The 23,611-nt window shown below is 39.5% G+C and overlaps 1 protein-coding gene across 2 annotated transcripts in view; it reads right to left on the reverse strand.

The window, feature by feature from the left end:
- The window catches only part of Arih1 (ariadne RBR E3 ubiquitin protein ligase 1), an 82,937-nt gene that overhangs the window by 36,944 nt on the left and 22,382 nt on the right, over window positions 1–23,611 (reverse strand). For both annotated transcript variants that reach the window (XM_051156581.1, XM_051156582.1), the window contains 2 exons: window positions 15,416–15,483; window positions 1,967–2,111 (listed from right to left, as the gene is read on the reverse strand). In XM_051156581.1, the coding sequence (XP_051012538.1) occupies window positions 1,967–2,111; window positions 15,416–15,483 (213 nt within the window). The remainder of the gene's footprint in view (window positions 1–1,966; window positions 2,112–15,415; window positions 15,484–23,611) is intronic.

The raw sequence follows: 23,611 nt of genomic DNA on the forward strand, positions 1-23,611 counted from the left end.
AAAGAAAACCTATCTTGAAGCAGATAGAACACCATTCCTCTGTCTGGGGACTCAAAACGAATAAAAGGTGAAAAGAAAAAACCCAGCATTGTCTGCTTCCTGCACAGTCCACCTGCTATGTCCTCTAACCATGAGCAAAAATAAGTCCACATTCCCCCGAAGTTGTTTTCTTTAGGTACATGGTCAAAGCAAGAGGAAAAGTAACTGAGCTGAGAAGATGGCAGAGGGATAAAAGTGCTTGCTGCCAAGGCTGACTGCCTGAATTCAATCCCCAGAATCCGCATGATAGAAGAACCAATCCCCACAAGATGTCCTCTGACCTCCACACACATACAGAGTAAATAAATAAATGTAAAATGTGAGGGGGGGGGCGCTGCAGAAATAATACACAGGTCCTTCCAACATGTTCTTATGGTATCATTTACTTGCTAGCTCAAAATGCCTACCATGCTTTCTGTGTGCCTCATGACTCTGAATAGCTAGCTTGAGTTATCTGAAGACAAACCAATGTTTATTCTTCATTATGTCCTTAAAATTTAGAATAGTTCCTGATATGTTAAATTAACGGTTTCAGTTCTCCATCATCTGTTGTATACAAAGCCAAAATGTACACTACAAATGTCTAGTCCCGATTTTCAAGTTTTTGTTAGGAATCCTGGGCAATACCAAGGGGACTGAAAATATAACTGATATTTGTAGCAACTAGCTCAAGTATTTTAAAATTAAAGATCTGAGTAAAAGAGAAACCACTATACTGAAGCTGTGTGTGTGTGTGTGAGAGAGAGCGGGGGGGTGGGGGAAGGGGGCAAGATCTGAATCAGTTCCTAGGGAAAACACAGTATAAGAGCTACAACCTGGACTTGAGAACTCAGAAATATAGTTTGAGTTTCCCTACAAAACTAGTTCACTGGCCATTCTTTCTCTCTAACTTAAAAAGAAAGAAAGAAAGAAAGAAAGAAAGAAAGAAAGAAAGAAAGATTTTAAACAGAATAGAAAAGCTGACCATTTGAACAAGTTAGTGCCTTTTAAATGAACTCCTTTCGATATGTATCTAAAGGTCTAAGATAGCAATGAGAAATCTGAAACATACTCTTGAGAAACACCTGATAACTATCAAACTATGAGAAAGAACTGTCTATTAAAGCAGAAAGTATCAGCAAAATGGTTGTAATTATTGTAGAGTTAAACTTAGATATAAAAATATTTTAATTCCAAGCAACTAAACATCTTTACGCCACAAATACAATCTTCCTATGAAGACTTCATTTAGCCCTAAAAATTATTCATTAGATGCACGAAAAGTAAACCACTGTAACTCTACAAACCCTGGCTTTTATTTTTTAGAGAGAAACACCTATTATTTGGTTCTAGTCTAGTCTAATTCTGCTCCCACTTGCCATGTTTAAGAATCTATTCAGAGACGAGTGGTCTCGGGAGGCAGAAGCAAGTGAATCTCTGTGAGTTCGAGGACAGCCTGGACTACAGAGAGTTCTAGTACAGCCAAGGCTACACAGAGAAACCCTGCCTCAAAAAATCAAAAACCAAAACAACCCAACAACAAAAGAATGTCAGAATAGATTTATATAATTGAAAAATGTCTTATAAAGTCCTGAAAGTACCAAAAAATAATGTACAAGAGGTTTAAATATTTGAGAAAATAAGTTAAAGTTTTAAATTTATTCTAACCTGTATTAAAAAGTTTATAAACAGTTTGTCTATTACACAGTTCTCCAAATGGTGATAAAATAAACTAAAAAAAAAGATTCAAGCATTTCAAGAAAACTTGGACAAGTCTGAAAAATAAACAGGGGAGGAGAACAGGAAGAGAACCAGGACCTTTGTCTGTCTTTATTCTTAATCCTACTGACAGGCTAAGGGTTCTCTATTCTAGATTGTCCTTTGTTTGAGTGATGGAAATCGATTTACCCTCTTACAAAGTGCCAGCCTTACACTAGCAGGTACTCACCGAGTTGGGGTAGTTCAAGTAGCAGATCTGACAAGGCATATCCTGTGCTGATGACCTTGTATTCATCTGGCGAGCTCGAGACTTTTTACTTGGGTTAATTACATGACACTCAGCAAAGAGCTTCTCCAGGTTTCCATCAAAGTACCTGCATTATTTAAACAGAAAGGATGAGAGCCCAGCAAATAGCACAGTCAGAGCTCTCCAAACACCTGACTTCCTATAAGGAAAAGCAATTAACTAAACTAAAATAAACAAAGATCAAACAGAGGGTATGGCTAACCAATGGCAAACAGGGTGTGCATATGCTGTTGATTTTTCCTTTGTTTTTAAGTAGGCACTATGGAAGGTTAAGAAATTAGCACTTAACACAACTATGGCTAAAACTTTAGGATAAACATTGTGTGGCAGCTACTGTTACCTGTGAAGAGTAATGCTATTTTAAATCTAGGCTGCATTTTATACAGACAAAACTTATTTTAGTAACAATTTTAATTAAACTACCTTATAATAGGAAATTATTCCACCTCATTGTATACAATGAACTTGCTTTCTACATATCCCTTTGAATTGTTTAATTTACTGAGACAGGAAAAGGATGAAATGAAACAGTATATTTTTTAAAAAATTACATCAACTGTGTACCTAAATATAAAGTAATTAAACCTTAGCGTTATAAAGACATAGTATACCAAAAACTCTATGTATAGTAAACGGTGAACTATTTTATAGATGATAATAGTAAATGCCAAGAAAAATGCTTTCAAAATGAGGTGTGGTCAATGGGACCCTTGAAATACCTGTTGTTTTGTTTTGTTTTTTCAAAACAGGGCCTCACTATGTAGCTCTGGCTATCTTGGAAATCACAGAGATCCTCCTGCTTCTGCCTCCAAAGTTCTGGGCTTAAGGGCATACACCACTATGCCCAGCCTAAAGTATCTTACCATTTCAAGGAAAAACAGATAAAAAATTCTTTTTTCCTTCCTTCGTTTTTTCTTTCAGTTTTTCAAGACAGGGTTTTTTTGTGTTGTCTTGGCTCTCCTGGACTTGCTTTGTAGATCAGGCTGGCTTGGAACTCTTAGATACCTGCCTGCCTCTGCCTCCCAAGGGCTGGAATTAAAGGAGTATGCCACCACGCCCAGCATCCTATTATGTTCTTTATACATACAAGGATCTCAATAAAAACAAAGTACTAAAATGAGATTTCCATAATTTATGTTATCTGGGTCCAAGTGTGTGGGTGTGCTTGCCCCCTGAGTATGTGTGTGTGTGTGTGTGGGGGGGGGGGGAGAGCCAGCTTTGGGTATCTTTTACTTTCTGCCTTATTTTTTTAGACAAAATCTCTTACTGAACCTGGAGCTTATCATTTCAGCTATACTAACAGGACAGCAAGCTCCAGGAAGAAACATGTCACTGCCTGCCTACAAAGCACTAGGGTCACACCCAACTTCTTGTTCGTTTTATGTAGGTTCTAGAGACCTAAACTCGGATACTCATTGTGCGTGCCTGGAACTTATCCCACCTCCTCAACCAATATTTCAAGTTTTTTTTTTTTTTCTTCTTTTTCTTTCTTTCTTTCTTTGGTTTTTTGAGACAGAGTTTCTCTGTGTAGCCTTGGCTTTGTAGACCAGGCTGGTCTCGACCTCACAACAATCCACCTGCCTCTGCCTCCCGAGTGCTGGGATTAAAGGCGTGCCACACCCGGCTCAAGTATTTCTTAAATTCTGTAAATTACATGTTTGTTTGAGGAGGGGAAAGCGTGTGGAGTCAGTTCTTTCATTCGACCATGAGGGTCCTAGGGATGTAACTCAGGCTTGGCAGGAAGCACTTTTATCTGCTGAGGGAATCTCACCAGACCAGATTTCCAATTTTTATTTAATGAAGATTTGCTTTAGTACTTATTAAAACTACAGAAATATGTCTCGAAAACAAAACAAAACAAAAAGCAACAACAAAAATATGTTTACAGGCAGGCATAGTGGCAGATGCTTTTAATCCCAGCACTCAGGGAGGCAGAGGCAGGTGGATCTCTATGAGTTTGAGGCCAGCCCAGTCTACAGGCTACAAAGAGAAACTTCATCTCAATATGTACACATGTGTATACACACACACATACACACACGTTTCTATAGAAAAACCAACCAAGCAAGAACAAATTGTATAATTCTTCTAAGACTATCTTTTTAAATTCTTTCACCAGTGTTTCTCAAGAAATATTCAAATCATTGATCAAAATGCCAACTTGTTATAAGCGGAAACTCATATAAATTTAAAGGTGTCAGTAAGTCACACAAAGTTGTCCCTTATTAGTCAGATAATTAGAATAAATCTACGAAAGCCAAAACATGCTTCCTTATGAATTTTATTTGAAAGTCTTCACTTAGCCAGAGATTGGGAAAGATACTGGGCCTTCCTACTGGGGTTCTAGGTGAGAGATGTAAGGAAGAATGAGGAAATAGAAGGATCCAGAGGGTCCTAGAAACCTACAAGCTTGCAGATCTGGACCCAGGTGGGTCAGCTCAAACTGCTGTACCAACCAAGGAAAATGCATGAAGTAAACCCAGAAGCCCTATCCAGATCTAGCCAATGGACACCACATTCTCCACAATTGTGTGGAAAGAAGGGACTGACTCGGACATAAACTCTGGTGACCCCTATCTAACCACTTCCCCTTGGTGGGGAGACCTGGTAACACTCAGAGGAAGAGTAAGCAGGCTACCAGGAAGAAACCTGATAAGCTGTGATCTTATAGTGGGGATGAGGTCCCCTTCTGTCACAGACCTAGGAGAGAGGAATAGGATGAAGGGGGGGGGATGGGAAGATACAAGTGAGGGGATAACAATTGAGATGTAATCTGAATAAATTACTTAAATAAAAAAAATTAAAGCAGAAAGTAGAAGACACACTAAATATGAATTTGGAAAGCCATAAACATTTCATCCTAAAAAAGAAGAGGTCATGTTAAATAAAGTTATCCCATATTACTACGTAGAATTGGTAGGCTCTCCATACTTTAACATTCTAGACAGCATTTCATGCACACATAGCCACAGATATAACTGTACTACTCACTTGAATACACAGATCCAGCTTGAATTAATTTCTTCTCTAAGCAATATTTAGCAGACACTGTTTTGTCAATCAACACATATCTGCACAGTGTTTCATTTCTGCAGGCACATACTATAATTAACTGAGTAAACCCTATCATGGCACTTAGGTGGTCCACACACACAGAATCTAATTTGAACTCATGGCCCATCTGATAATGTGAAAATGTCAAGACTGCTGTTCTTTTGTTAGTGAAGCTGAATATTTCTTTTCATAAATATCTTAGTCTATATACATAAGTTCAGTACGTAAACAGAAAGAGTAAAAACTATGTCTCATGGATTATTTTTCCATAGTTTCTACAGTGTTTAAGCTTTAGTTATGTTCAGATTTTTAAAAATACATCTATTTTTAAAACATGTATTTATTATTATATACACAGTTCTCTGCCTGCATGTACACCTGCAGGCCAGAAGAGGGCATCAGATCTCATTACAGATGGTTGTGAGCCACCATGTGGTCACTGGGAATTGAACTCAGGACCTTTGGAAGAGCAGTCAGTGCTCTTAACCTTTGAGCCATCTCTCCAGCCTAAAAATACATTTGTTTACAGAACATCTCTCCAGTCCAAGATTGTTTTTTATTTTGTGATTTAATTTTTCCTTTAATTTGTTTTTGCTATAATTTCTTATTAATGCAGAACATAAAGTTGCAATTCCATTTTGTTTTAATTCAAATAGCTAGTCACTTATTGAAGGGTGGAAAGACTATCTTCCATTTCACTGTAAGCCTTCTCTGACAGTTCTTCACCAGCTAATTAGTTAAGGCTCTTCTGTTTACATCCTAATGATACTCTACACTAAATGTGCATCTGTGTGTGGGGGTTGAGGGGGGGACAATGGTTTATGTGGTTTTGACCATGCTCATGTGGAAGACAGAGGAAATGGACCTCTGGAGCTGGAATTATAGGAGGTTATAAACCACCCAATCTGGAAGCTGGCAATCAAACTCTAACCCTCTTGGAAGAGTAGGCAAGGCCTTTTTAAAAATTGTTTTTGAGCACACCTTTAATCCTAGCACTCCCGAGGCAGAGGAAGGTGGATCTCTGTGTTTTCGAAGCCAGCCTGGTCTACAGACTGAGTTCCAGGACAGCCAAGACTACACAGAGAAACTCTATCTCAAAATTACATTTACAAAGCCGGGCGTGGTGGCGCACGCCTTTAATCCCAGCACTTGGGAGGCAGAGGCAGGCAGATCGCTGTGAGTTCGAGGCCAGCCAGGTCTACAAAGCGAGTCCAGGACAGCCAAGGCTCCATAGAGAAACCCTGTCTCAAAAAACCAAATTTTTTATTTTTTTACAAAAAGTTATTTTATGTGTATGTTTTGCCTATACATGTCTGTGTATGTATGCATAGCAGGTGTGCTTGGTGCCCAGAGGTCAGAAGACTTTGGAGCTACTAGAGTAATGGGTAGCTGTGAGACACTATGTGATTATGGAGAATTGAACCCATGTCCCCTTCCAGAGCAACTTAATGACTAAGCCATCTCTCATATTCAAAACACCCCCCACCCCTCCATAGGGTTTCACTCTATGTGGCCTTGCCTACCCTGGACTGATTTTGTAGACCATGCTGCCTTCCAACTCACAGAGACCCGCTTTTCTCCGCATCACGCTACTGGGTGTAATCACACCCATCCACCCACACATATACTGGCTAGAATGTACATCTCATGAGGACTACATTTTTGTTGCCACAGCCTAAGTATCTAGAAGCATCTTTTTTTCCTATTGAGCTACGATCACCAGACCCAGGAATCTCATAAGTCACTCTTAAAATTTGAGGTCTCTCTAGGCAAGAACAAACCTTTTAAATACTCGACTCTTCTTCCCTCTCAGAGGTCCAACTTCCCTCACTTTGTAGGGTGTACAAGTTTTTGGTAAGCTTCTTCTCAGATGCTAAGGTACTAACTCTCAATCTGAAGCCCTTCCTTTTAGGTTTTTGTTTGTTGTTGTTTTTTTCTTTCTTTTCCTTTTCTGAGACAGGGTCTCTCTGTGTTTGCCTTGGCTGTCCTAGATTCCCTCTGTAGACCAGGCTGGTCTCAAATTCTCAGCAATCCACCTGCCTCTGCATTCGGAGTGCTGGGATTAAAGGTGTGCGCCGCCACACCTGGCACTTGTTGGTCTGTTTTGAGACAAGGTTTCTCTCTTATATACCTCTGCTTATCCTGGACCTCAATATGTAGATCAGGCTGGCCTTGAGCTCACAATGATCCACCTGCCTCTGTCTCCAAAATGCTGGGATTAAAGGTTTCCAACACTACAGTCTGCTAGGTATATTTCTTAAAGATGGCATAGGAGGAGTTTCTTATATCATACAACCTAGAAGTCAAAGAACTTTCAAAAACTACCCAGGAAGCCAGGTGGTGGAGGCGCATGCCTTTAGTCCCAGCACTCAGTAGGTGCTCCGTGAAGGTAGAGGCAGGAAGATCAGGAGTTGAAGGCCATCTCAGGCTACATATCAAGTTGGAGAGCAGCCTGAGCCACATGAAATCCTGTAGGAAAGTGAATAGGAACTTAACATACTCACATTCCCTGGCATAGGAGGTCTGGGATTTTCCCCCGTTTAAAGTTAAGCTTCATTTACAAGAAATATAAAGCTTCAGTGCTTTGTTATCCAATCTCCCATCCCATATTTCACTGAGAATGTTTTATTAGCCATTTGGACAGAATTTACTTACCAAGAAGATAACATCATCCTTTTAGAACTACACATAGCACCTGTCTGCTTCCAATGTCACCTGTACTGTACTTTTTATCTATGACACTGAACCCTACCTAACCAGTACCACACAGTGGCCTAGAACACATACACATGGGTCAGATGTGTTTCTGGATCCCATGACCAAAGTTTCCAGTATCTAAGTATTTTTTTCACAACCTGTAATTCTTCACCTTCAGACTTTTCTCCAGAATTACTTCTGCCCCTCAGATTTTTGTTTCTCTTGATAGCCAAATCATGACAGTCTATCTAGCTTTGGAAAACATAGGTGGAGCTGCTCACAGGCTCTAATGCCTGAGAGAGAGAGAGAGAGAGAGAGAGAGAGAGAGAGAGAGAGAGAGAGAGAGAGATCCGAAGTTCTCTCATGGGGTTCTTCTTTTCATATGACCCAATGTCATTATGGATAAGAGGAAGAGATAGCAAAGCATCCAGGCTAGGGCCTTATAGGTCAAGATATTAGCTCCTTTCCTAGGCTAACAAAAGAGATTTTGTTTTAATTTGCATTTATTATATGGTCTGTCTACAATGGCTATTTGGAAGATATCAGAATCAGAATCTAGTTTAGGGATGGGAATTGCTCAGGCTCAGGTGGTAGAATAATTTGCCTGTCATGCAAGAAGTGCTGGATTCAATCCCCATCACTTACCAGAAATCCAATCAAGTATACAGTCCCAATGCTAGGGAAGTAGAGGCCGGCAGGTTTTCTTTACATTTATTTATGTTTAGTGTGGGTATGAATGTGCCATGAAATTGTGTGGAGGCAAGAGACAACTTGCTGGAATCAGTTCTCTCATTCCACCATGTCAGACTTGGCAGTGAGGGCTGTTAACATCTTGAGCAATCTCCCTGATCCATACATACTTTGAGGATGAATGTTTAGTGTACACACAGACAGACACACACGTGCCCATAAATTCCACTGTAACACAGAATACAGTGTCTCCCCTACCCTAGTCAAAAAAACTGTTTAAATGAAATTTCAAGCAGCATGTAGGCTTAAGAAAAGACACAAACTGGGCTAAGCGATTAAAGACGACTGGGCTGTTCTCCTGGAGGCCCTGATTTTGATTCCTAGAACCTACACGGTAGCTCACGTTTATCTCTAACTCCACTTCCAGGGGATCCAATACACTGTTCCAATCTCTGAGGGCACTGCACACACGACGCACAGATGCACATCCATGCAGGCAAAACACCCATACACATGAAATAAAAGAACTGAAAATACAAACTCTAGGTGCAAACTAAAACCATTTTTCAGCTGACCTTGCAACAAATCAGTACCATTTAGAATCAGTGAGAGTCTGTAACTTCCTTTTTTCCCTTTGCCACTGCTACAAACCTGGTATCTCTGGCTTCTAGGCAAGCACTCTTATTACTTATAAACTTCACCAGTTGCAGATATTCTTTTGACTCCTACAAAACTTGAAATACTAAGAGCTTGTTGTTAATGAATTTTGTGTGTTAACATGTATAATTAGTTATTTTCTTGTTGGTGTAATCAAATATCCTGACAAAAGCAACGTAGCTTATAGTTCTTGAAAAATAAAAGTCCATCATGAGAGGAAGACCTAACAGAACAGGAAAGCAGCAGGAAGTGGAGTCTGGCTGGTTACATTGTTTTCAGACTAAACAAAGAATAAGAAAGGACTAGGATTTAAGGCCTCAAGGCTCACCTCCTATGACTACTTCTTCCAACAAGATTCCAACAACCTTCTCAAACCACCTGGGGACCAATTAAGTATACAAACACCTGAGCTTATAAGGGACATTTTACATTCAAAACAGAAGATTTGAGAACACCACACACACCTTGGGGTCAGTTGTGTGTCCTATGGAAGTAACTGGAAAGAGACCCTACTCACAAATACAGTGCCTGAGCTGAATGCAGCAGCCAACAGGGGCTAGTATAAACTTACTAAATACCACAGCAGTTGTATGTATATATATATATAAAATCTGAGATTTAATACTGCCACTTTATATTTCTCTTCACTACATATGGCTCCCTGCATGTAAGGTCTGTGTGAAACTTATGATAAAATTTAAATTTTTACTATTATCTTAGGAATTCATGACACAGTTAACTTTAATTTTTTATTTTTACATTTCTAAGGTGTTCTTAGTTTTTAAAGTTTTTCCCAGTGTAAACCACTAGGAAAAAAAATAGCAATATCAAAGTAAACCTGCAGACTTCAAACTTTTGTCCCAAGGCCAACTGTCTATTCATTAAGACAGTATTCATTTATGAGCACAGGTTGGGGTTTATTTTCCTTAAACTTACTGAAGTATTATTCTAATAATCACTTGGGGGGGGGTGGTTTCAAGACAGGGTTTCTCTATGTTATCTTGGCTGTCCTGGACTTGCTTTGTAGACCAGGCTGGCCTGGTCACAGCGATCCGCCTGCTTCTGCCTCCCAAGTGCTGGGATTAAAGGTGTGCACCACCATGCCTGGCTTCTAATAATCACTTTTAGTGCTACTACTGAAAAGCCCATTTTTCTTCAGAATATGCCATATACATATGAGTTTGTGAGGGTTTTCTGTTTTGTTTTTTAATCTTCCTACCTCTGCCTCCTAAGTGCTGAGATTACAGGCACACATCACCACACCTGGGTTACTGAATTTTAAAGGATGGATTTCTTTTCACATGCCTTCAAATCTAAAATGCTTCGGACATGACATTTCATGATTTTACCACAAGACAGGGAATTTTCATGTAGGTCAAATTTCCCTATCTTTTAATGTGTCATTATTGAAAGAAATGTGTATATTTAGATACGCTAAAGTTTTTTGTTCATTTGTTTGTTTGTTTGATGGGTTTTATAGACCAGGCTGGCATCAAACTCATAAGATATCCACCTGCCTCTGCCTCAAGTGCTGGGATTAAAGGTGTGCGCCACCATGCCCAAGCATGCTAAAGTATTTTAAAGAACAAAACAACTTAGGCTTGAGAGATGACTCAAATTAAAAGCACTTGCTGCTCTTCAGAGAACAAGGGTTTGAGTCCCATCATCCACATGGCAGCTTACAACCTTCTATAACTCCAGTTTCAGGAGATCTGATGCCCTCTTCTGGTTTCCATGGGCACCAGGCACATGCATGGCGTGTGTGTGTGTGTGTGTGTGTGTGTGTGTGTGTGTGTGTGTGTGTGTGTGTGTGTGTCTAATATAGCAAATACCAATACACACAAAGTCAAAACAAATCTCTTTCAAAAGGAGATGAAAGAAAAGTGTCCTTAAGAATTTTATCCTGGGGCTGGAGAGATGGCTCAGAGGTTAAAAGTACTGACTGCTCTTCTAGAAGTCCTGAGTTCAATTCCCAGTAAGCACATGGTGGCTCACAACCATCTATAATGTGATCTGATGCCCTCTTCTGGCCTGCAGATGTACATGTAGATCACATAATAATAAATAAATGTTTTTTTTTAAAGAATGTTATCATTTTCTGACTTGTGTTTCAGAAGGCTTTGTGTTTTTGTTATAAAATACTAACACCTATTTAGTGAAGAGGTTAGGTGAAAAATTAGCACTTATGTGTGATTAAGGTACTATAGAGCTATTTTTAAAAAGATTTATTTATTGTTTATTATATAAGCAGTGTTCTGCCTGCATGTATTATTGGCAAGTATTTTCTCCCAGTTTGTGGCTTGCCATCATTCTTTTAATATTTCCATTTCAAAAATTCACTTTAAGATTTTCTGTTATATACTTTTAAGAAAATTCTCTACTTCAGTCATATCTGCTTTTAGCTTAAACATTCTACCTAATTGAATTTGTTTTTCTAACCTGTTGTTTCAAAAGCTTGATCTCATTTTCACCTCATTACCTTTTTCTGTAAGTACACTTAAGACTGAGCATCTGTATGTGCTTTTCTCTTTACACTTTTCATCGGTATGTACTCTCGTTTAGTTCCAATTGTCGTGGCAGACAGCCAACAGCTCGACACAGTGGCTCGCCTTGGTGATCTCAACCCTGAGGAGGGTGTGGTAGAAGAAGTACATAAGTCTGAGGACCACTTAGGCTATACAGTGAGTTTGTGAACAACCTGAAGTACAACAGTGGAGAAAACCTTGTCAAACAAACAAACAAACAAAAAAAACCCCAGAGTTTTAAAAAAGAACCGCAGCTGGGCTTGGTGGCACACGCCTTTTAGTCCCAACACTCAGGAGGCAGAGGCAGGCAGATCACTGTTTGAGGCCAGCCTGGCTTTCAAAGGGAGTCCAGGAGAGCCAAGGCTACACAGAGAGGCCAGCTGGGGGGGGGGGGTGGGGGGACAAAAAACAAAACAAAAGAATAATAAAAAAGAATCCCCTGCCAAAAACAAAGCAAAAACTCCATAAGAATAGCTGCCATTCCTTAAGAGGCATAAGAAACCTAATAGGTCCCACACAACTAAATGATGTTTATAAAACGAATAGCTCAATATGGTTGAGGGATAGAGGCTGAGATAGCTAAGAGCAGAAATGTTAAAGAAACATAGCTTAATTTAAAGTTAAGCCTATTTAGATGTAGTGGGACATACCTTTAATCCCACCACTCAGGAGGTTTCCTAGAAGTCCCAACCCACTCTGGACACATAGTAAGTCCAGGCCAACCAGGAATACAGTGACAATCTGTCTTTGGGAACTGCTGGGAGCAGCCCAAGATGGTGGTGCAAGCATGTCTGTAATGCCAGCACAGAGGAGATGCAGGCATCGGCCATATGAGACCCATCTCAAGAATCTGAATTAAGGGACAGTGAGATGGTTCAGCAGGCTAAGATGCTTCCTGCCATATATGATGAAATGAGCTAGATCTCCAGGAGTCACATGACAGTAAGAAAGAAAAAAAATCAATGCTAGCATCTGTCCTCTTACCTCTACATGCCCACCCTCACGATTGCAACCCCCAAAAGGTTTTTTAAGAATCAAGGAGATAGGGAGGGAGAAACAACACCAGCTGCTGCTTACCAAAGTACATATAAATTATCATCAATTTATGTGGTAAAGAGAAAAGGATAGAGAACAAATATGCCAGTGTCCATGTCCTACAAAAAAACGCATACAGAGACTATACCTTAGTTTTAAGTCTGTGTTTGGACATCACTAGAGAATAACAAAAGAAAATCTAATGGTGCCAACAGAATAAACAAACAGAAATATGGTAGAGTGCAACTTAAAATACCATCAGCTAAATCTAAACAGAAATTATCATGAATACTTATAGTAATAAATACTTGTTAATTCTTTTTAATAATCACCTATGTTATTTGCCGGAAGAGTGAATATTTAAAATTAGAAAGTACATAAAATGTTTCTAAAATGAGCATAGCAGTGCTAATATCAGACAACACAAAATATAATGTTAAAATCAGTAAAGGAGACAGAGTCACTGTGTGTCAGCTTCATGTGTTTGTTGTTGCCACATGTCAGGCTCTCTTGGAATTCACAGATACACCTGCATCTGTCTCCTGAGTGCTGGAGTTAAAGTGTGCACCAACCACCACTACTCACCTAAGTACAATATTTTAAGCACAATATTTAATTGAAATTTTTTTTCAGCAGTGTTACAAAAGTAAACTCAAGACTTTAATGTAAATTGAGAACTCTTTTTCTTAGGAAAGGTATCATGACATTAGCCTGAGAGTAAATGACAATATTAAGAATGCTGGCATCAGTAAAAATAGCAAGACACATACATGGGGGCGTGGGGCCGGGGGCGGCGGGTGGGTAAGGATCAGAATAGTCAAGAAACATTTTCTTTCACAAACCCTGGGAAAGCTGAATATAATGTGCTTAAAACAACCTTTGGGGACCAACAAACATGTTCAAGTCTGTGTTACAAACCTGAGTTGAGTAACTTAAAATCTCAAATTTTCAATTATCAACTAAATGAGGGCATTAGTTTCCAGCCCTAAAAAACTATCAGGAGGTGAAAACAAAAGAAACCAAACAAACAAACCAAACCACAAAACTATTGGGAGGTAAGGCATGGTGGTGCATGTCTTTAGTCCCAGCAGACAGAGGCAAAGAAATAGAGAGCTGTGTGAATCTGTGTGCATAGGGCTCCAGGCTAATAGCCAAAGCTGCAGTGAGACTGTCTAAAAACAAAACAAAAAACCAACCAAAACAACACCAACAAAAAACTACCAGAAGGATAAAATCAAATAGTATCTAATAGAAAACACTCAATAATGAACCAATTACTAAACTATAACTCAGGTATAAGCTGTATAATTGTTAAAAAGCTGTAATATTACATAACGTGACTTAAACAGCACTTTGAATGTGAAATCAAAAAGGAAAAATTTTCCATTTCATTTCTTACAATATTTAGATTCTCGGTCCCCAACAAGCATTTGTTTGTTTATTTATAGACAGGGTTTCTCTGTGTGGCTTTGACTGTCCTGGACTTACTTTGTAGACCAGGCTGGCCTAGAACTCACTGAAACCAGGCTGCCTAAAACAAACTGCTAAGAGTAAACAGAGGTATTACCGAGACAACAGTCACCAAATTTCCAATCTAAGGAACCAAGGGAGTGATTAATAATGTCAGTCTTCATCCCAGTAACTTTTACTACTTTAAAACTAGACAAGAGTTTACTGGAGATATGGCTCAGAGTTTTAAGAGCACTTGCTGCTCTTCCAAAGGTCCTGAGTTCAATTCCCAGCAACCATATGATGGCTCACAATCATCTACAATAGGATATGGTGTCCTCTTCTGGGGTGGAGTGTATATGCAAACAGGACACTGCATACATAAGAAGTAATTCTTCTCCTCCCCCCCCCCCCCCCGGAGGCAGGGTTTCTCTTTGTAGCCTTGGCTGTCCTGTACTCACTTTGTAGACCAGGATGACCTCAAACGCACAGCGATCCACCTGCCTCTGCCTTCCAAGTGCTGGGATTAAAGGCCTGCACCACAACGCCCGGCACATAATAAATAATTCTTAAAAAAAAAAAAAAAAAGGCCAAGGCTACACAGAGAAACCCTGTCTCAAAAAAACCAAAAAAAAAAAAAAAAAAAAAAAGATAGATTTTAAGAAGCAAACTTTGAGCCGGGCGCCATGGTACACGCCTTCAGTCCCAGCACTCAGGAGGCAGAGGCACGCAATCGCTGTGAGTTCGAGGCCAGGCTAGTCTACAAAGTGAATCCAGGACAGCCAAGGCTACATAGAGAAACCCTGTCTTGAAAAACCAAAACCAAACAAAGAAAAACAAAAACCAAAAACAAACAAACAAAAATCCAAGCACCAAGCATCCAATTTGACAGCTAGGAAATCTAGCCAACTTTTCATTTTAATTATACTGAGTAAGTATCATTTATATGCCTAATAAAGATTTAATAGTCATGAATAGTATATCTTCTTAATAAGGAAGATCTTATGTGTTCCAAGAATGTTATTTAGTAAGTGCTTTTTAAAATCTTTTCGTTTGTGATAGTCAAGAAGCTATATCTAATAAAGCCTCTATTTCATTGCAACTCAGCAGATTTTAAGCTGAATTTCCTAACTAACTTCACTGCAAAATTTCCAATATAAGAAATTATTACTTAAGGTTTCCTCATATGCATACTGTTATAGAAATAAATTCTTGGGCTTTCTCTGTTACCTCTTAGTACAAAGCTAATAATATAGTTTCTTACCTTTCCATTAGCTTCTCTTTATCCCAGTTGAAGTGGCTAAGGAGTATTCTTGTGATAGTTGCTGGATTCTGAAGGAAGGGGAAAGAAAACATTTTAGAGTAATTATATCTTACTGATTTCTTTGTACGTGTGTGTTTTTGTAGTTCAGGCTGGCCTCAAATTCACATTTCTCTTCCTCCCATATCCCAGGTGCTAAGATTCCATCCATCAACAAGCTCAGCCCTTTCATAGACATGTACGGACACTGTGGGCTAGATTTCAAGTTCTCTACTAATGCAAGCAAGCTTTCTTCTCTGCACCACTGCTGAAGCACAGAGCACTGCTAAGCCCCACCCACAATACCCTTTTAGATAGTTATGTTCCCAAGTAGATACAAAATGTTAGTTGTATGATCAAGATTACTTTAACTTGATTTGTCATAGTTCAAAATAAGCCAAAGAGAGATGGCAGCGTAGATTGCTGTGCTAAGCCAAGTGAGGCATCTATACACACGCCCTCAGCACACAGCAGAGTGAGGGAAGAGAGAAAGAGTGAGGCCAGTCCACAGGACAGAGCAAGGCCCTATCTTGAAAAGCAAACCAGAGATATCAAGCACTGATTAAAATTGATTTACTGCATGGAGTATTTAACAGACTGCCACATCAACACTGTAAATATTAATATAATTTGCAAGACCATATGTACCAAACAGTTGAAAGGAATCCAAAGTCACGGTGTACTTTAGACATGTTTAACCAAACCAATAAAATATCTGTGCCAAGTAATAGTACAGTGTATGCTCTTTCATATTAGGTTATTTATAGAAGGAAAAGTTAAAACTGTGAAATAAAAGTTTACTGTTGTCAGAAATATCCCCATTTCCCAAAACTACCACAGGTGGGGTTGTGAAGATTGCTAAGTTGAAAAATGCTTGCTGTGAAATCTAAGAACCTGAGTCCAGATCCACAGCATCTACAGTCAGTATGCTGCACACCCCATAATCCCAGCACTGGAGAGAAAGATCCCCTAAGCCTTGCTTGTTGGTCCAGGCTTTTTTTTTTTTTTTTTTTTTTTTAAAAAAAAAGCTCAGGTTTAGGGAACCCTGTTATTTAAAAAAAAAAAAAAAAAAAAAAAAAAAAAAAAAAGGTGGCATGGGAGCCAGCCTGGTAGTGGATCGCTGTTGAGTTTGAGGCCAGCCTGGTCTACAAGTCCAGGACAGCCAAGATAACACAGAGAAACCCTATCTTAAAAAATAAAATAAATAAATAAAATAAAAATAAGAAATATATTGGGGCTTCGTGCGTGGCCCATCTGTAATCTCAACATTTGGGAGGCTAAAGTTGCTGAGTTTCAGGCTAGTTTGTGCCACAGAAAGAGACCTTGTCTCAAGCTAATTCAAAGATATGAAAGCTCATGACAGTGTAGGAAGCAGACTTAAAGTTAGGTCCATTCTACTTATATTTCATGTACAAATTTCTACATCAAAGAGTGTTTCAAAAATATTTCTAACTTAAAGTATCATAAACAAATTTCATGAAAAAAGATTTATCAATTATTTCTCATTTGTTACACACACACACACACACACACACACACACACACACACACACACACACACACGCACGCATTTATCCCCAATCCCATCCCCAAAACCTCTCTACTCATTCAGGCTTGCTTTACTCCCTACCTCTTATTTCGTATTTAGAGGCACCCTAAGAATCCTCTTTAAACACCATACTCAAGAACTAAAAATCAAACTGGGCATGGTGGTGCACACCTGTAATCCTAGAACTCAAGAGGTAAAGTCAGGCAGATCTCTGTGAGTTGGAGGCCAGCCTGGTCTACAAAGTGAGTCAAGGCCAACCAACTCTACACAGAGAAACCTTGTCTCAAAAACAAAAACCAAACTGAAACCAACCAACCAAACAAAAACCCTCCAAGAGTTAAAAATATAAAAAAGAAAATGAAGCCAATCCTATATCTTAATGTTTATTATGGAATCAAAATAAAGTCTAATAATACTGTCTAGACTTGCTAGATTATAACTATGTGGCACGTAGGACACTAAATGCCTCTCCACAAAACAGTGTACCTGAACGAAAGTTACAGGAATTAAGTTTCAACTTATAAAGAAAAATAGGGAAAGGATGACCAAGGCTGCTAGTGCCTCTTCTGAGTTCTAGTAACAAAAAGTTGTTACAGCCTATAGTTGGTTTTATCAAAACTTTTAGGTTCAATCTCACATTTTTATTTAATAAAGTATCTGAGGCGAGGTCACCTAGAAGCACTCATTGACAAAATGACTCAACTTGCTTCAGAGTAGCTGACTAATCACTGTAAAGAAACTTCATGAGGAGGGGTGGTGGAGAATTGCATCTATCACTGGCCTGTATGTTTCCCACTAAAAGGTTTTTCAGAACAAGGTGAGAGGAAAGCAGTCAAAATACAAGGAAGCACTAGAACTTCCTGGAGGACAAAAAAGAAGTTTTTGTATCTTGAATGTCATATAAAAGTAACAGCGAGCCGGGCGTGGTGGCGCACACCTTTAATCCCAGCACTCGGGAGGCAGAGGCAGGCGGATCGCTGTGAGTTCGAGGCCAGCCTGGTTTACAAAGTGAGTCCAGGACAGCCAAGGCTACACAGAGAAACCCTGTCTCGAAAAGCCAAAAAAAAAAAAAAAAAAAAAAAAAAAAAAGGTAACAGCAAGCCCCATTGGCTGTGGAGTATATGTTAAGATCCTCAGCGGATGTATGAACTGTAGACAGCAGCAATGTCTAAATGCAAGTACTGAAACACTTCAAAGGTTGACAATATACCCAAGTGGCCTAAGTGAATAATAGGCAGGGAACACAACTCCTAACACTAAGATAGAAGCTGGTATTAGGTCATGGGATAGGTATTAGGTCATGGGATATTGCAGTGACAAACAGACCAGACCATGTGTTTCATGGTGACATTTGAACTTTGGATTGTCTTGGGGTTTCTAATGCTGTGATAAAACACCAGGACCAGAAGTAAACATTTATTTATTCCATTTTACAGTTTACCTGGAGAATTCAGGACAGGTGTTCCAGACAGGAATCTGGAGGAAAGAACTCATGCACAGGCCAAAGAGGAACACTGCCTGCTAACTTGTCCCCCATGGCTCAGCCTATTTTCCTATAACATCCAGGACCACCCACCCAGGAATGGTGCTGCCACGGTGAGCTGGGCCCTCCCATAGCAATCAATCAAACAAGAAAAGTGCACCACAGACTTGTCCAGAGGCCAATTTGGTGGCGTATTTTCTCATTTGATGTTCTCTCTTCCTAAATGACGCAAGTTTGTGTCAAGTTGACACTAAACTAGCCAACACAGCTTGGAAAAGCCACTCAGTATTCAGAAGTCAGTGGATTGTTCTGTGGGAGCTTAGAAGACAGCTCAGAGCTATGCAGACGATAGACACTGCTCTTGTGAAGTTTCAGAGTCCCTTCAAGACTCTACTAGGGATGGGCATGGTGGAGCATGCCTTTAATCCCAGCACTCAGGAAGCAGAGGCTAGAACTGGACAATCTCTTAAGTTTGAGGCCAGCCTAGTATATATAACAAGTTCCAAGACAGCTAGGACTATGTAGAAAGACCCTGGCTCTATCAGGGCCACCTGGTATTTTGAATTAACATCTGTACTTCTGGTCAACAGGTGCTGAAGAATCAGCTGTAATTAACAAGAGGCCAGATCACTAAAGTGAAAAATCCCTGTTTATACGATAAGCATCACTAAGGCAAGATCTTCTCAGACGTGTTTCCTAAGAGTCAGAAAACTGTGGTCAAGAGGGGGCCAAACACTCACTGTGATTTTCCACCTGCAGCCTCCTGTGTAGTTGGGAGTACTTCATGCTGGCAGTCAAGCTAGGTAAGGTGTAAGCATTTCCCAGGTGGTACTGGTTTTGAAGAAATGAGGGATCATGAAGAGATAAAGATAAGGCTTTGGCAACATGTGGCAGGGTCAGAGTCCCTGAGAGCCCAAAAGAGGCGAAAGTCATCCCAGAGGCAGCATTTTGGAGACGCCAGTACCATGGGACAAGCACAAGGACAGCAGCAGCTGGGGAATGAAGCCATCCTGAGCCCACGAAACAAGCTCCCTGTGTTGCCAACAGCAGGTCTGGAGAAATGAAGCCTCTGGGAGCCCAGAAGATCATTACTGAATCCTCAATAGACTTGAGTTTTGCTTTGATTTTAACTGTGCTCTGATTCCTCCCTCTTGGATAAATTATTTGGCTTATTTATTCATATGTACCCCAGACTCAGGGAGACTTTGGAGTTTTAGGGAAACTGAATATTTTAGAGAAATTTTGCATGTTTTAAAGAGACAAATGTTTCAAGTGTTTGAATTTATTTATTTTTAATTTTTTGGTTTTGTTTGTTTGTTTTGGTTTTTGGAGACAGGGTTTCTCTGTGTAGCTTTGGCTGTCTTGAACTCATTTTGTAGACCAGGCTGGCCTCGAACACAGTGATCCTCCCAAGTGCTGGGATTAAAGGCGTGCGCCACCACTGCTCGACTTTTTTTTTTTTTTTTTTTTTTTTTTTTTAAAGAAAGGGTTCTCGGGGCTGGAGAGATGGCTCAGTGGATAAGAGCATTGTCTGCTCTTCCACAGTTCTTAAGTTCAATTCCCAGCAACCACATGGTGGCTCACAACCATCTATACTGGAATCTAATGCCCTCTTCTGGCCTGCAGATGCTATACAGATAGAGTATTCCTACAGAAAATTAAAAAAATAAAAAAATAAAAAATAAAAGAAAGGGTTCTCTAGGTATAACCAGGCTGGCCTCAAACTCAAGAGTACAAAGACCTGTCTGCCTCTGCTAAGATTTAAGGCATGCATCACCACACCCAACCGTGTGTTTGAATTTTTTCATACTGTGACATTAATATTAATGTGACACCTTGGAGACATATACAAAAAGAAAGGGTCTACTTGAATAGTGATGTTTATGTGTTAAGTTGACAATGTCTCAATTATAGCTGGTTTTGTGTCAAATTAACACAAGTAAGAATCATTTGAGAAAAGGATGCCTCAGTTGAGAAGACAATCCCACCAGATTCGCCTGTGAGAGAGATCTTCTTAGTCGATACTGATGCGAGAGAACCCAGGTCACTGTAGGTAGTGCCAAGACTGGTGGGTATGTGGTTTTGAGAAAGTAATCTGAGAAAGCCAGGAGGCGCAAGTGAGCAGCATTTTTGTGGCTTCTGCTCTTGTTCCTGCCTCTAGTTTCCTACCCCAGCTTCCCTTAGTGAAGGACTTATCAACTGTAAAGTGAAACAAGCACTTTCCTACCCAAGCTGCTTTTGGTCATGGTGTTTTATCACAGAAATAAGAACCCTAAGAAATTATACATGTATGCATATGTACAGATGGTGGTTGGGGCAATGTGCACATACAACTAACAGAGGACTAGAGAACTTTGAAAATAAACAGCAGGGGGCTGGAGAGATGGCTCAGAAGTTAAGAGCACTGCTGTTCTTCCAAAGGTCCTAAGTTCAATTCCCAGCAACCACATGGTGGCTCACAATCATCTATAATGAGATCTGGTGCCTTCTTCTGTCCGGCAGGCAACATTGTATATATAATAAATAAATCTTTAAAAAGAAAAAAAAAGAAAAGAAACAGCAGGGCTGGGTGTGCTGGTGTACATCTTTAATCTTAGCAGAGGCAGTGACCAGCCTGGTCTACACAAAGAAACCTCGTCTCAAAAAACAAAAACAAAACAAAACAACCCAGCAGGTAGATTGTGTGGTGAGGAAGGTAAAAAAGAACCAAATAAAATGGTGGTGAGGCTGAGCCTAGAGGGGGGCAAGTGTGTAATCCTAGCTGCTCAGGAGGCTACAAGTCAAATTAAATGCCAGTTTGGGCAAACAAGATTTTAAAATGGCTAAGATGTACCTCAGTGGTGGTATGTTTGCCTATAATAAATACTTCAGTCCCTGAATCCAATCTCCAGCATTGCAAAGACAGACATAGGGAGATAAAATAGTGTTGAATATTCCATTAGGTTTTCTCCTGGTTTTGATCCAAGTATGTCTCAAAGAGAAACTGTACAGTGATATCCCGCTGTGACTGAAAACTGTGCATATATGAGACATATAAGTAATTACAAGAGATGCCTTCAAAGAATATTACAATATAAATCACTACCCAAGCCTACATACATGAAAATAGAGGTAAACATAAACATGGCAAAGTCTTAAAAAAAAAAAAAAAAAAAAAAAAAAAAAAAATCAACAGGTAATGGAACCCTTGCTTGTACAAGATGAGAAAGAATTTGAGTTATAGTCTACTCAGGCTGACTTGTCCACTAAAACAAATCATCAACTTCTGAAGTGTCCAAGATGGAGTTCAAATTATCAGACACAGCAAAAACAAATTCTTACCAATTCTCAAAAGAGACAATAGAAGTTCATTTCTAGATAACCCAGATATTACAATAATCAAAGATTTTTAGGGTCCAGTGAGATGGCTCAGCAGGGTAAAGGCAATGGCCACCATCTGAGTAAATATTATTAGCTACTTTTCTCCTAAGTTCTTAAAAAACATAAAATTATCAAATCAAAACTATAACACATCAAGGTGAAAGAATAGTTAAATGTATATGGAGAGCAGAGAAAAATCACATCAAAATCCCACTAAATATAAGCATTAAAATATAACAAACCAGTCCTGATGCGACCTGATATACTGTGGTGAGGGGTGGGCAACTCTTTTCTGAGGAGAGGGAGGAAAGGGGAAGAGGGTGAGACTGGAAGGAGAGGGCTGCGTTTGGGATGTAAAGTGAATAAACACTACTGATGATGATGATGATGACGATGATGGAGGAGAAGGACAACCACCACCACCACAGTAACCGGGCATGGTGGCACACTCCTTTAGCCCCAACACTCAAGAAGCAGAAGTAGGCAGATCTACTTGAGTTTGGAACCAGCCTGATCTACAAATTGACAGTCAGGGCTACAAATAAATGAATGACTGAATGACTGATAAAATAGGCATGATGCTGCACTCCTGTAATCACAGAACTGTGGGAGGCAGAGGCAGCAGGATCAGGAGTTTAAGGCCAACATCAGTTACGTGAGACCATCTCAAAATCCCTCTTCCTCCAAATTTACAAGGAAAATTACTAGCCTAGATTTGTGTTGACACAAGGTCTGACTTAGCTCCAGCTGGCCTTAAATTCCCTGTTATATAAAATTGTGCTCTTGAGTTAGTCAATAGTTCTTAGACACAACATCAAAAGCACAATCCTTAAGACTAAAATGATCAATTCTAATCCATCAAAACTCAAGATCTGAATTTATGTGTACTATGGCTTTGCACTATGACCCCAGCATCTGAGAGACTAAGACAGGAGGACCTCCACTAACTTGAGGCCAGTATGTATACTTAGAGTTCCAAGTTAACCGCCCTGGATACAGAATAAGATGAAGGAGAAAGCAGGAAGCAGGACAGAGGGGGGAAGGAGGAGGAGGAGGAAGAAGGAAGAAGAAAAGAAGAAGAAGAAACTGTTAAGAGTAGAAAGATGTATCAAAAAGGAACATTTACAAAAAGTATATTATGGGGGCTGGAGATATGGCTCAGTGGTTAAGAGCACTGCCTGCTCTTCCGAAGGACCCGGGTTCAATTCCCAGCACCCACATGGCAACTCACAACTGTCTGTAACTCCAAGATCTGACACCCTCACACCAATGTACATAGATGAAAAGTTAAATAAAATATTTAAAAAAAAAAAAAAAAAAAAAAAAAAACAAAAAGTATATTATGTATCCAGAATATTTTTTTTAAAACCTTAAAAAAAAAAAAAAAAGTAAAAAGACAAAACCCAATTTTAAAATGGGCTTGTAGTGGGTGGGAGAGATGGCTCAGCAGTTAAGAGCACTCTGGCTGTTTTTCTAGAGGACCTGGGTTCAATTCCCAGTACCCACATGGCCACTCGAAACTGTAACTGTCTATAACTCCTGTAACACACACACATACATGTAGTCAAAACACAATGCACATAAAATAAAATTGTTTACTTTTAAAAAATGGGTTTGTAGTGTCATCCCAACCACATGACATAGGAAGACTGAAGCCTCCCTAAAATTTTGCGGCTTGAAGTTAATCATTCTTACCTGAAAAAAAATAATGTGTATTAAATACACACCCTTCAATGTTTTTTTGCTTATACTTTTATTTACATGTTTG

This window comes from Acomys russatus, chromosome 14, assembly GCF_903995435.1.
Source record: "Acomys russatus chromosome 14, mAcoRus1.1, whole genome shotgun sequence".
In the NCBI taxonomy this organism is placed as follows: Eukaryota; Metazoa; Chordata; class Mammalia; order Rodentia; family Muridae; genus Acomys; species Acomys russatus.